The 12,882-nt window shown below is 39.9% G+C and overlaps 1 protein-coding gene and 2 long non-coding RNA genes across 5 annotated transcripts; 2 read left to right on the top strand and 1 right to left on the bottom strand.

Annotated features, from left to right (window-relative positions):
* Positions 1-646: 646 nt before the first annotated feature.
* LOC107305300 lies at positions 647-3,177 on the top strand. The gene is made up of 4 exons (XR_001551429.1): positions 647-852; positions 1,077-1,169; positions 2,062-2,221; positions 2,777-3,177. It is a non-coding gene; the product is annotated as an uncharacterized LOC107305300 (long non-coding RNA).
* A 1,498-nt stretch (positions 3,178-4,675) lies between these two features.
* LOC102722812 (PHD finger protein At1g33420-like) lies at positions 4,676-8,672 on the top strand. Its single transcript, XM_040529023.1, has 5 exons — positions 4,676-5,267; positions 6,405-6,525; positions 6,649-6,867; positions 6,984-7,622; positions 7,708-8,672. The coding sequence occupies exons 1-5, from the start codon at positions 4,862-4,864 to the stop codon at positions 8,537-8,539; spliced, it is 2,217 nt and encodes a 738-aa protein (XP_040384957.1). The 5' UTR covers positions 4,676-4,861; the 3' UTR covers positions 8,540-8,672.
* LOC107305337 lies at positions 6,420-11,269 on the bottom strand. 3 transcript variants are annotated; one of them, XR_001551497.1, is made up of 5 exons: positions 11,103-11,269; positions 9,253-9,360; positions 8,668-8,711; positions 6,617-6,846; positions 6,420-6,511 (listed from the first exon to the last, which is right to left on the bottom strand). It is a non-coding gene; the product is annotated as an uncharacterized LOC107305337 (long non-coding RNA). The 3 variants fall into 3 exon arrangements; XR_001551496.1 differs by having other exon boundaries at positions 9,253-9,340; XR_001551498.1 differs by having other exon boundaries at positions 9,253-9,316.
* Between the last annotated feature and the right edge of the window lie 1,613 nt (positions 11,270-12,882).

Below are 12,882 nucleotides of genomic sequence, written 5' to 3'. Positions count from 1 at the left end.
TGGTCAACAATTTTAATTTGAGTGGAATTTGTTTGTGTAGCAAGTGCTCTATTTGTGTACCATTAAAACAACAAAAAGAGCGGACGGAGAACAAAATAACAAAAAAAATGAAAAAAAAAAGAAGATAAAGAATCATAAAACGCCAAAAGGTGCTGCTACCTCCGCTGCAAAATAAGTAATTGCTTTGATCAATTCTGGACAATTCGCATAAAATGACCTTCATGTCCACATCAATTTACCATCTTTAGTGATGTAAAGATGTGGAACAGTTCTGCATGCCCCTATTTACTCTAGTTTATTTATTTATTTTTCCTCGTAAGCCCTAAAGTAATCATTTATTTTGAACTAACTTTTTAAACCAAAATGATCGTTTATTTTGTGGCAGAGAATTATAGAAAACTAAAGGTGCACCAACATCGAAATTTGGAAAATATGTGTGTTATGGTCGCCTCAGGGGCGGACCGGCCCATTGGGCAGGGTGGGGCGACCGGCCCAGCTACAGCCCATTGGGAGACAGAGGCAGCCCAAGTGGAAGGAAGTCACGCACGCACACGATTTCTCGGTTGCTCGGCGCCGCTTCAACGCACCGATGCCCTATCTCTCCCTCTCATCTCTCGGTCGGCTTCTCTTCTGCCGTTCTCCAACTTCTCGTCTTCCTGCCCTCTGCCCACAAGGTCGTCGCCTTGCCGGTCGGCGGCTGCCGCTGTCCGCTGCTGATTGTCTGATCGCCGTGAGCCCGTCCGTGACGCCGTCGGCCACCAGATTTTTTCTGCTCCGCTGCTCCGGCTAAGCCGCTGAGGGCTAATTTCCTGCGACCAGGTGTTGATTGCCTTGCGCCATTGCCTGTGCTGTGTAAGTCAATAAGTGTGCTTATTTTATCTGCACAATTAATTTACTCAATTAGATTGTATTTAGACATCTAGTAGTACTGTAGTAGAATACTAGAATAGTACATACTAATAGATTACTAATTTACTATATTTTATGCAATAGAATGTCTGATGAGTGGCTTAATGACTTGATATTGTGCTATATCGAGAAGAATATTTTTTGAGTACTTGATTTTGATTTTGAAGAGGTTAAGAAAAGGTTTCAAGCCATGGGTAATCGGAGAATAGATTTGCCGAAGCCTCGTAGAGTCCGTAAAAATACAAAGTGATTTACTTGCGGTATGTCTTCTCTAACCATTAACAATATGAAATTGATATTTAACTAGTTGACTATCAAATTGATATTTTTTTTTCAAATTGTGGTTTTTCTACTATCTTTTAGCATATGATGAATTATATATATCTTTAAGTGTATGGTGAATTATAAATGATTATAGTTATATGGCATGGATTATGTTCATGTATTCTTGTCGACTCCGCCCCATCTGTTTTTATTTTCTGGTTCCACCACTGGGTCGCCCTAAACGCGTGGTCGCGTATTAATTAGCAAGAGTGGTGTCTATCAATCATCTATATATTGATCATCGATGATCAATGTTCGTCTGACTCTGCGTGTGTTATGGTCGAAGAACATATAACATTAACGAAGGATATCTATCTGCGTATGATTTGTCGGTTTCTTTCAAAAACAAATTAAATAGTTAGGCAAGTACAGTAAAACTTTAAGTACGGTTTGTTTTACAGCATATTTATGAAAAAAAGTTCTTGAATTAATTAGCAACAATAAACCTTCGTCGTCCATGTAATTTATTGATTGTTTACATTACATAAGAAGGCCATGCTATTTTTTTTCTTTCCAATTCATTTTGCGAGCTACCTCTGAAATTCTGAAATTAATTAGATAAGTATAAATGTATTTTGTAAGTGCTACGGACAGGCTAAAAATTTGTTAGGTTCTGCGTACAGGTTACCTGTTTATTTTTCAATACTCGCTTTCATATCTAGAACAAGCTAAAGTTCAGTTTGCATGATAATGACAGCTTCAATTTATTTATTTATTTATTTTGGCGGTCAACTGGTATAAAAAATCTAAAGTTTCTTTTTTGTAATTTCCCGTCAATTTATTTCGCGAAGAACTGACGTGTGATTTGATTTCCTTTTTTCTAACCAGTAGAGAGGTCAAGGCCTGGTTGGGTTCGTCCTCTCCATTTGGGCCGTACTCCCTGTTGGGCTACCTGGCCCACCCAGGGTTTGCTTGCGCCCCCTGGGCCTGGGCCTCTTTCACTCCAGCTTGGAATTCAGCCTGGGCCAGCTGGTGGAGGGAGAGGAAGGTACAGGCTTGCACATTCAAGAATAAGTTTACCAGAGGTCCCTTAACCTAACGTCGAGTTTGTCTGAGGTTTTTTAACCCTAAAACCAGAAATATATACCTCCTAAACTCACATAAGCCGTTTAAACAAGGTCTCATGATAGCATTGACTTTATTTTTGCCTGATTTTGCTGAAGTGGCATACAATGGGTCTCACATGTCAGGTTTTTTTTCTCTTTCCTTCTTTTCTTCTTTTCCCTTCTCTCCGGTGCTCTCCTCTCTCTCTCCCACACTGGTACACGGCGGTGTGTGAAGGGCGAAGCACAGGCTATATATATTTCTAATTTTGGGGTTAAGGCACCTCCGGTGAACTTTTTTCCCTTGTAAAGCTCGTTGCAAGGAACTCGCGCGGTGTGTGTTTGCTTTGAAGCTTTTTTTTTTTTGAAAACTCATGGCTTTAATTATAATTGAAAGAACTTTACATGTAATGTTTGTTTTGAACCCCGGAAGTGTGTGTATCGATTTTGTCGATCGACGGACAAGATGGAGCGTAGATTGTGACACTTCCTTCTTGTAGGTGCTTGAGTTGGCCTTCTTCTGCATGCTCTGGACATTTTATCTGCTGCACCTTTCAGACTTCTTGATATCCATTTGAAGTTGATGGGTGGTCTTGCATATGACGATGGAATTTGGACATCAGTGCTCTCAAGCTCTAATGTTTTGGGTTAGATTCAAAATCATGTTTGCTAATTGTGTCCACTAAAGTGAACTTGTCAGAAACACTGCTGATTTGCAGTCCTGTTGTTATGTTTATACGCCCGCCCAAATGCCTGCGAGCTCCGCCTGTAAAGGAGAGCTCCAATCTGCACTGCAAGCTAGAATGAGCATAAATCTGTGTGTGGCATCATTGTGAATAAAGATCCAAGTACCAAATCAAGTTGCCATTCCAAGATGCATCGTTGCATCAACATAGCATCTTGTTCCAGTCGGCATGCTTTAGCCGTGCTAGATACTGCCTTCGTTCATATTATAGGATTTTCTAGCGATGTCTAAATTTATCAATTGATAAATATATATAATTTATATACATGTCTAGATTAATTAATATTTATATAAGTTTAGCCAAGACTAAAAAGTCTTATACTGTGAAAACGGAGGGAGTAGCTCTTTTCTGTCTTTGAGAAGTATGGACCGAAAGTCATTTTCACATTCGGAGATCAAACAAAATGTTTTTTTGAAACATGTATCACGAACCTAACCCGTCATTAATCAAAAGGGCAATTACAAATTTACACTTGATATTACAAAACTGTTACTTGAAAAATTAAAAAATACCATTAAAACTATCATTCGACTGACACAATATAGAAGAAAAAGTAGTGGTAAATTATTTATATATGTGTGTATGAAAGAGATTTTTTTAATTTATGTGTATAAAGTTTGTATGTATAAATTTATGTATATATGTTTATATCTATAATGTTCTGTGTATATATAGTATTCTTCATATAGATAGTTTCTATGTTTTGTATGCCTAAAATTTATAAATATATATGAGAATATGTATACGTATGCGTGTAGCAACCTAAACCAACCGCACGCCATAGCACGCGCATTAGACCGCCCCAGGATCTACTTACATATAAAAAGGTTATTACTTTTATATTATTTTTATAGAAATTGACTCGGTATGGTTGGGATATTTTTTCATATTTATGAATTTAACTAACCTTATATTTAACACAGACAGAATGTGTGTGTGTGTGTGTATATATATATCATACATGCTCAAAGCACGTATCGGTACCGTCGAAAAACTTCAGTACCATTTTCACCCTGCCATCTACTCGCACACACTCAACCGGTTTAACACGATTGCCAATTTTCCATTACTATAAACAAAAATCACCAAAGCATGGTTTTATAATGTTTCCACATTTATATCCAATCCTTATTTATATGTTGAAAAAATCTTAATGCGTAGTTTGTTAATTCCAATGTTTCCCTATATCTGGCTAAAAGTTCCAAAAAACGAGTATGGTATAGTAGATATTACTACATCCGTATCGGCTAAAGAAGGGAACATTCTTTGCTAAAACAAATTTAGAAAGTTGTAGAGACAAATATGTACACTAAGCCCATTTACTCTACCAAATCCACGGCCCAACCCAATTAACAAAACATCCATGGGCCCACACCTCGAAGGTAGGCGGCCCAGTGGGCCCCACCACCCCACGCCTCGGAGGCTCCCACGCCCGCTCGCTGCTGACGTGTTCGATCGCGTCGGGGAACGAACCGACACGCGCGCAGGCAGGGGGGAGGGGCAGGGGCAGACTCGTAATTTCCCCCCACGCGAAGCGAACCGACCTACCATTGGATTACCATACGTGGATCCGGATATGCCGCAAATAAATCCGCCTCGTGTTTATAAATAACACCCGCAGCATCATCCCCCTCCCGCGTCCAGATCCATAACCCGAAATTTTTTTCCCCCGCGCGCGCGCGCGCCAAAAGTTTCGCCGATCCTTTTTTCCCGCCAGGCTCCTCTTGCTGTGCCTCATTCGAAGTCGCGTTCCGGTATTCAAACCACTCAGGGCCGCCCCCGCGCCGCGCGCGTCAACGCGATTCGGTTCGGTTCCGGGTGGGGGGGTGGAGAGAGAAGATGGCGGTGCGGAGGCGGGCGTCGGCGGTGGCGATGGCGGTGCGCGGCTGCGGCGGCGGGAGGGCGCCGAAGCGGGCGCGGGTGACGGCGCCGGGGCCGTCGCTGCTCGACGACATGGGGGCGTTCCCCGCGGAGGCGGCGGACGGGGAGAAGCCGAGGCCGGCGCCGGCGCCAGCGCCGGCGCAGTCGTCGTCGTCGTTCCGAGCCCGGGTGCGGGAGTTCCTGGCGCGGTGCGCGGTGCCGTCGCCGGAGATGGAAGGGCTGTCTTGGCCGGGCACGTCGTCGTGGCAGGTCGCGTTTGCCTGCGGCGACGGCGGCGGCGAGGCGGCGGCGGCGGTGATGGAGGTGGTGGAGGAGGAGGTGGCCAAGGCCCGGCGGGTCCACTGCGAGCACTGCACTGTTGCTGGTGAGTGAGCGAGTCACTAGTTTCACATGCATCTCAGTGGTTTTCTTGTGACCTACATTAGGATTACCTTGGGGAGTTCCTCTTTTGCCTTTGTTTTTTGTCGGTCGAATTGATAAGATTCATGTTTGGAATGCTCGATCTGGTAAGATTCATGGTGATAAGGAAGAGAGTTTCCAATTCTGGTGGCGTCTTTTGTAGTTTACAACGAGAGGTAGACCATGAGGAATCAATATTTGCATGTTTGTGGGAGAGGAGAGGTAGAATATGAGTATTTGCATGTTTGTGAAGCTCTTTTCTTGCGATGTTATAGCTTGTAGGTGCAGTTAATTCAAAGTAGCAAAATTTTATTGACCTTCTCTGAAATAATAGAGATGATGTTGTATAAATTTGAATGAAAAATTTGATTCCCTCTGCAAGAAAATTATGTGTTTGTCCATGGAATGACGAAAAAAATTGATAAGAATTGAGGTGAAGAAAAAAAATAAATTTTGACGGAGACGTGCGCTGCATTTGAGAGGAAAGAGGAGAAAATGATACACGAGAAAAAAAGATAAGAATTCAAGGGGGAGGAGAAAAAAATGATAAGAATCGAAGGGGAGATAGGAGAAAAAAAAGGTAAGAATTCAAGGGGAAGGAGAAAAAATGATAAGAATCGAAGAGGAGAAAAAAAAGTAAGAATTAAGGGGAAGGAGAAAACATGATAAGAATCTAAGAGGAGAAAAAAAGTATTCTATTTCATAATATAAGACTTTCTATTCTTGCCTAGATTTATATAGATGCTAATAAATCTAGACATATATATATATATATATATAGATTATATATATTTATCAATTAATGAATTTATATAAGGTTAAAAAGTCTTACAATATGAAACAAGTAGTTTTGCTGGAGGTGAAGACCCCCTCCCATTATTAGTATCCATATTTCACTTTACTTAATCCAAATTCGCTTTGTATATACTATAATGTTTGCATGTTATATCAGTTGGAAGCCAAACCAATCTCGATGTTATTACAAACTATTCCAGCGCTATAAAATGAGCTAGATCAATTGATATTAATATAAGATATTATTAGATCAATACAATTCTGGACGAAATCTAAATATCACTTGCCTTGCCTTACTGTTACATAGGCTGGAGCAAGCACCCTGTTTGCTCCAAGAGGTACCACTTCATAATTCGCAATGAGAACGAAATTGGCACCTCCAAAACCTGCAGGTGTTGTGGGTTCATGGTGGCACTGCATGAAACAAGGTTTGTTTAATCTGCTTCTAAATTCCATTGCCAGTTCACATCAATCAGGATCTCCAGGTTTACATGATTACGGAAAGAAAATATACTCAACTGTGTGGCCTCATCTCGTGGTGTTGTCATCAGATGCCCATCCTGCAACCACGTCAGCCTCTCTCGTGACGATCCGGAAGATTGGGACTATGTGCAGCTGGAGAGTCCAGGTCATTTGCTGCATGGCATAGTCCATGAAAACGGCTTTGGCCACCTTGTCCGGGTCAATGGCCGTGAGGGAGGATCCAGTGTCATGACAGGATCCCAACTGATGGACTTCTGGGATCAGCTCTGCAGAAACCTCAGGGTTAGGTAAAGTGATGGCTAATGATTATTATGAACCCAGCATAACAAGGCTTATTTGCATTCAGCATCTGTAGTTTTTCAGCAGACCATACTAACATGTAAAAACACCTAATAAATTGCAGAAAAGTTTCAGTGATGGATGTTTCAAAGAAGTATGGTGTTGACTATCGAAGCCTCCATGCTGTTGCCACTGGCTGTTCTTGGTATGGCCTTTGGGGATTCAAACTAAGCAGCGGAAGCTTTGGAATCACACCTGAAGCTTACTGCAAAGCTGTAGACAGTATATCCTCAGTGCCACTATCTAACTTCTTCCCCCACTCCCGGTCTCCTCGAAACCAGTTACAGAATACCATTGCCTTCTACCAATCTCTCTCAAGTTACCCTCTCAGAACAATCCGTGAACTCTTCCTCTACATGATGGGACTTGCCACCAGCAACAGTGTGCAGCACCATACCCACCCAGTGCACAAAAAGAAACAGGCAGATGCTGTCCATTGTCAAGAGATGGCATGTGCGGCCCATTATCAAGAGGAGAAATGGCCTGAAGAGGAATTACAGCGAACAACAGATGTTGCTCTTAAAATTCTCCGTGCTGCAGGTAGATGGGTTGCTACACGGACATTAAAGGCAGTTACATCCCATCCAATTGGTTCGCCACAGCTAGTCGATTACTGCATCAAGACGCTGGGTGGTACAAGAACCAATGATGGGATGGTTGTCGCAGTTCGATGCAACAGTGAGATGAACACATTAGAGTACAGGTTGGTGGCTCATATCTGGTTATGGCTTGCATGCTATCTAATTGCTTGTTTCAGAATCCAAATTCTAACTATTTTTTCACTGCAGGCTTACAGCTGAAACCCTCTTCCCAGCAAATAACATATGCACCCTAACCCAAGATCATCTATCTCGTGACATCAAGTTCTTGTATGATGCACTCCTCTACCCATATACAATGCATCCTTGTAGACCAGAAGAAAATTATGAGCAAACCAGGAGGTCTGCGATGATCCTTTTGGACTGCAAGCAATTCATCAAGCATTATGATCTGGAAGAAGACTTCTTGCCTCAAAACCCATCACAGTTGCACATTTGGTGCCAAGTGGAACTAGCTGAACAGGTTGATGATCCACCTTGTATTCCAGTGGAGCTCTTAACACTTCCACAAACAGCAACTGTTGGCGATCTAAAAGCGGAGGCTGTTAGAGCATTTCGAGACATCTACTTAATGTTTCAGAGCTTTGTAGCTGACCAACTTCTTGATTGTGCAACTGCAAGCGAGACCACACAAATCAATCTCTTGTTTGGATCTAAGGGAGTTGTTCACATCAAAGGCAGGTGCATTGGAGGTGAACGACGGTTTGCAGTTTACAGAATGGAGAGGGGTGTGGACAAATGGACGGTTATTTGCCCATGTGGAGCAAAGGACGACGATGGTGAGAGAATGCTATCCTGTGACTCTTGCCATGTGTGGATGCACACTAGGTGTGCTGGAATCAGTGATTTTGATAGGGTTCCAAAGAGATATGTATGTACATCATGTAAACTAACCCACAAGCCAAAGAGCAGTGGTTCCAGGCTAATGTATAGTAGTACTGCACCTTACAAAAGATGCAAGACTAGCACAGGTTCCTTTAGCAATGCAGCTAAAGGATTACTGAGGCCTCACATCCACTAACATGTACATGACAATAACAAGGTTTAATTTGAGGAATGCCAGCTATTAATGACTGCAATACTGTACACATTTGATAACTGGTTTGTGTAGTTTGTTCACTTAAATTCACGAAACATCAGGTAACTTACCGTTATGACCCTGCAGCACTTGTTTCATGACTGGCTTCGTCCTCCTGTAACGGATGTCATCCAGATTAGCACTACTGCAGCATGTTACATGGTGCAGATAAAAGGAGTGGGAACTGTTAAACCTACTCTTCAAATTTAATTTACTTCTACCATGCAAATAAATAATTGCAGCAAGAGGTAGAAAACTAACAGAAAATATCTCAATAAAGAAACAATAAAAGATGCTTGGCATATTGTACTGTGGCTGCAATCGGAATGCCAATGACAGCAATACAAATAATATGCGCTGCACTTAGTTCATACTATGAGATGAACCAGTTGTTGAGAATTATTAATAAATAAAATAGAATTATCACTGATATGAAAAAGATGTCATAAAAATTATAAGCTCGATCTTTTTATTTATACTTTCATGTTTATAAACTACCGTGTTGTGTAAATATTGAAACGTGAAAGCAGACTGACATAAAACTCAGCTACAAAAGTTCCTCTACTTGAACTGCCCAAATACTCTAAAAAATTGATGGTGAAATAGAGTTTGTCTAGTTTGCTCTGCTTAAGATCATGAGACATCGGATTAATTACCATTATGACCCATAGCATGTGTTCCATGATTGAACGCTGCATGACTGGTTTCATCCTCCTGTAACTGATGCCATCCATATTAGCATTGCTGCAGTTTGTCACATGGTGCTGGTAAGAGTGGGAACTGTTAAACCTACTCTGCAACTTTGATTTACTTCTACCATGCAAATAAATAATTGCAGTAAGAGGTAGAAAACTAACAGCAAATATCTCAATAAACAAACACGACAAGGTACTAGGTTTATGGTACTGTGGCTGCAATCAGAATACCAATGGGAACAGTTCAAATCATATAGCACTGCACTTAGCTCATACCCCTAGGTGAATTCGGCAGTCTATGTTCAGAAATTATTTTTACTACCTATTAAAGAAAATAGAAATATCACCGATCCAAAAAATGCAATGAAAAATTTTGAGCCCAATTATACTCTTATGTTTATAGACTACCTTGTTCTGCAAATATAGAAACATGAAAGCAGACTGACATAAAATTCCAGCTACAACAATTGCTCAGATTGAACTGTACAATCAATGAAGTAATGGGTGTATTCTCTATTTTCTAACAACTACAACAAAAAGACGGACGTATACTGGAAACAAACGAAGTAAGAAGTTAATATGGACAATCCAGGTAAGCTGTAGTTTTCAAAAAGCAAACTGAATACAATGGGATGGTTGTGCAAATCACCATTCTTGAAGAAAGCATAATGTATTGTGGTGTTTGGAAGTACCAACCAGAGAAGATGAATTTGACATATAAATAAGCAACAACCAGGAGCTATAAACACAAGTAATACTCAATTAAGCTTAATGACATGCATTTTGATCTCTAAGATTCTGTCAGAAAATTGATGCTGGTGTCATACGCACTAAAAGATACTAGAATAAAATGGATTTAACATAGGATGAAACACAATTGGACATGTACTTGCACTAGCAACTCTTAGAGTGAAATAAATTAATACAGGATAGTAACTTTGCACTGCGAGCATTAACCAAATATAAACCATATAAAAAAACATGAGCAAAACTTAACTATTAATGATCAAGCCATCAAGTGTTTCTTCAGACACTGTGAATTCAATAAAATAGACCCTGATCCTATCTCCTATCTACTCACCACTTAGACTGTAAACCTCTGATATTGAAACAGTGAATATGCTGTAAAGCAGAAATTTTCAGACCATCAAAGTTGAAGGTTCAGGAAACAGATAAAATATCATGTCAGTGGCGGATCATAAAGAATAATAACCAACAAAACAAAATAAAAAAGTAGCACACATCTCAGAGTTGGTGTAGACAAATTGGACATAAAACTCTAGTTCACCTAAAGAAACTGAGCACATAAAGAAGGCATAATGTTAAAACATTAGGAACATTGCTTTGTTCAGAATGCAAAATTTTCACAGAACTGGTCGTTTTCCCTTTGGAAATACGGAATTCATGGGTTCCAAACAGGATAACCAAAATGGTTGAAAATGAGACTAGTATTTCGCGATCACAGTTCATGGCACGAAATCCTCAGACACATTTCCTAAATTGCGACGAAAAAGATGAGCCATATCAACACACACAACAACATGATTAGGAAGCAGCTCGTTCCTAGAGTATCATGGAATCAACCCGTTGCTTGGTAAACTAGCACAGTTTCGGCGGAATTAGGTGTGTCGAACCCCAAACTTGTTGGGAACAAAAAAAAAACTGTGATTAGTCTCCCTTAAGGTTATTAGTAAGGCAAATTACGCCAGATTCAGAAGAGAACATATCTAGGGTTCATGATGCAGATTCCGGCGGAGAAAAATAGTGCGTGAATAGAGAGATGAGAAAAAAGGATGTGGATGGATGCTCACCGGTGACGACGGCAGCGCCCCCTGCTCGCGGGAGAATCAGCGCAGGCGGCGGTCCTGGGCCACCGCAAGGGAGAGCTCGGAGGCGGAGAAGTAGCTCGCCGGCCGGCCGGCTGGCTGTCCGTGCCGCGTACGGAAGGGAGACGACGGAGAAAAGGATACTAGTCCGTAATGTATACTGGATTACTGGGTGAGGAAATTGATCCGGTTACGTTTAGTAGAAAAGGTGGCTGAAAATTTTTTTGTGATTAGTACAAATTGAAAATTGATACTTTAAAATCCGTGCGTTACCAGAAAAAAATGTATTACGATAAAAAGTGTCGTCCCATCGTTTTTTTAATTTTGTATATATAAGCCGTACTTTGAAGATTGGACCCACAATTAATTATAAATCTAAAATTTCATTATTGTATAAAGTTATACATATTAGTTTTACAATCAACCAGCAGTACATGATTTTGGAACAGTGGGAATACATATGAGTATTTCGTTTTTCTAGGAGAAAACAAAAACTCCCTTCATATTTATATAGATAATGTTGTTGATTTAACGTCATACGTTTGACTATTCGTCTTATTAAAAAAACGAGTTATTATTTATTTTAGTATGATTGAACTTATTGCCAAATTTATTTTTATTATAACTTATATTTAAGTATATTTAAATAAAATATAAATAAGATGAATAATTAAATATATAAAAAAACCAATTACGTCATCGGTTAAAATAGAAACAGAGTACTGGATCCAGGTAGTTCTAATTCTATGCCCCTTGGTTACCACAAATAAGTCATCACTCTGTGTTTGCTCGTGTTGTTCTGGCCAAGGTTGTTTTACCCCCCATTCCTTACTGTTCACTTCTTGATGTTTCATGAGACGGACGTAACGTCTTGCTTACATTTTTCTTTCGTGAGTTGAGTCGGACGACGACGGATTTCTTCCTGATTTTAGATTCCCCATGATGTTTTCCGCGAGTTAGTCGAGTCGTTCTCTTCTCTCCACCGCATGTGTATTTTTTTTGGGTAAGCAGACAGTGCATGGAGAACGTGGTTGACACACGAGTGAGGTGGCTATGGAATTTAAGTTGGTTAAGATTTTAATAAGTTACGTGTTAGGAGCGTAGTGGTGTAATGGTAAATTTCTTAACGTTGGGTGAACGATAAAACATACTCGAGAATATCAATTTTCCTCTTTCTTTTCTAGCCACAAAAGGATTCTCCTCCGATTTTTTTTATTGATTCATCATTTATTTTGCTTATTTGTTGACTAACTACTTTTTTCTTCGGAATCAAAGTCAACCATTTTAGGCGTAGTTGTTATTATAAAATTTTTGAAAATTACGGTATAAATATATAGAATATAAAGTGTAAGATATAAAAGTGATAATATAAGGTTTGATTATTATTTTTAAATAATAAAGTAAATTTAGAAAATCACATGTATTATGACCAATGTCACTCACATAATCCGGGTGTTATGGTCCTAAAACTTCACAAAACATTGTCGCTATATATTTTGAGCAAACATTTACATCGAGAAATTTCACCCTATGGAGTGTCCATGGAAGTTTTAGTTATTAATTTATTAATATAAATTGTTCTCTTAATTCTTCCCTATGCATAATATTATTTATGTTAAATTTACTTGATATCTAGACAAAGTGGGGTTATGTAAAATCCATAGACCATAGAACATGTGGTCACATGTCATAAGCCATATTAGTTGTCCTTTTATGCAGCTTCGATAATATTTACTCTAAATACTATAGCTTAAGTATAGCTTGT

This window comes from Oryza brachyantha, chromosome 11 (assembly GCF_000231095.2).
Source record: "Oryza brachyantha chromosome 11, ObraRS2, whole genome shotgun sequence".
Lineage (NCBI taxonomy): Eukaryota > Viridiplantae > Streptophyta > Magnoliopsida > Poales > Poaceae > Oryza > Oryza brachyantha.
This window is presented reverse-complemented; position numbering and strand designations above follow the sequence as displayed.

Excerpts from the sequence above, each read along its gene's own strand:
- LOC102722812 (XM_040529023.1), top strand. The coding sequence starts at position 4,862 with ATGGCGGTGCGGAGGCGGGCGTCGGCGGTGGCGATGGCGGTGCGCGGC. Across the intron at positions 6,868-6,983 it reads TGCAGAAACCTCAGGGTTAG|AAAAGTTTCAGTGATGGATG; the intron begins GTAAAGTGATGG and ends AATAAATTGCAG. Across the intron at positions 7,623-7,707 it reads ATGAACACATTAGAGTACAG|GCTTACAGCTGAAACCCTCT; the intron begins GTTGGTGGCTCA and ends TTTTCACTGCAG.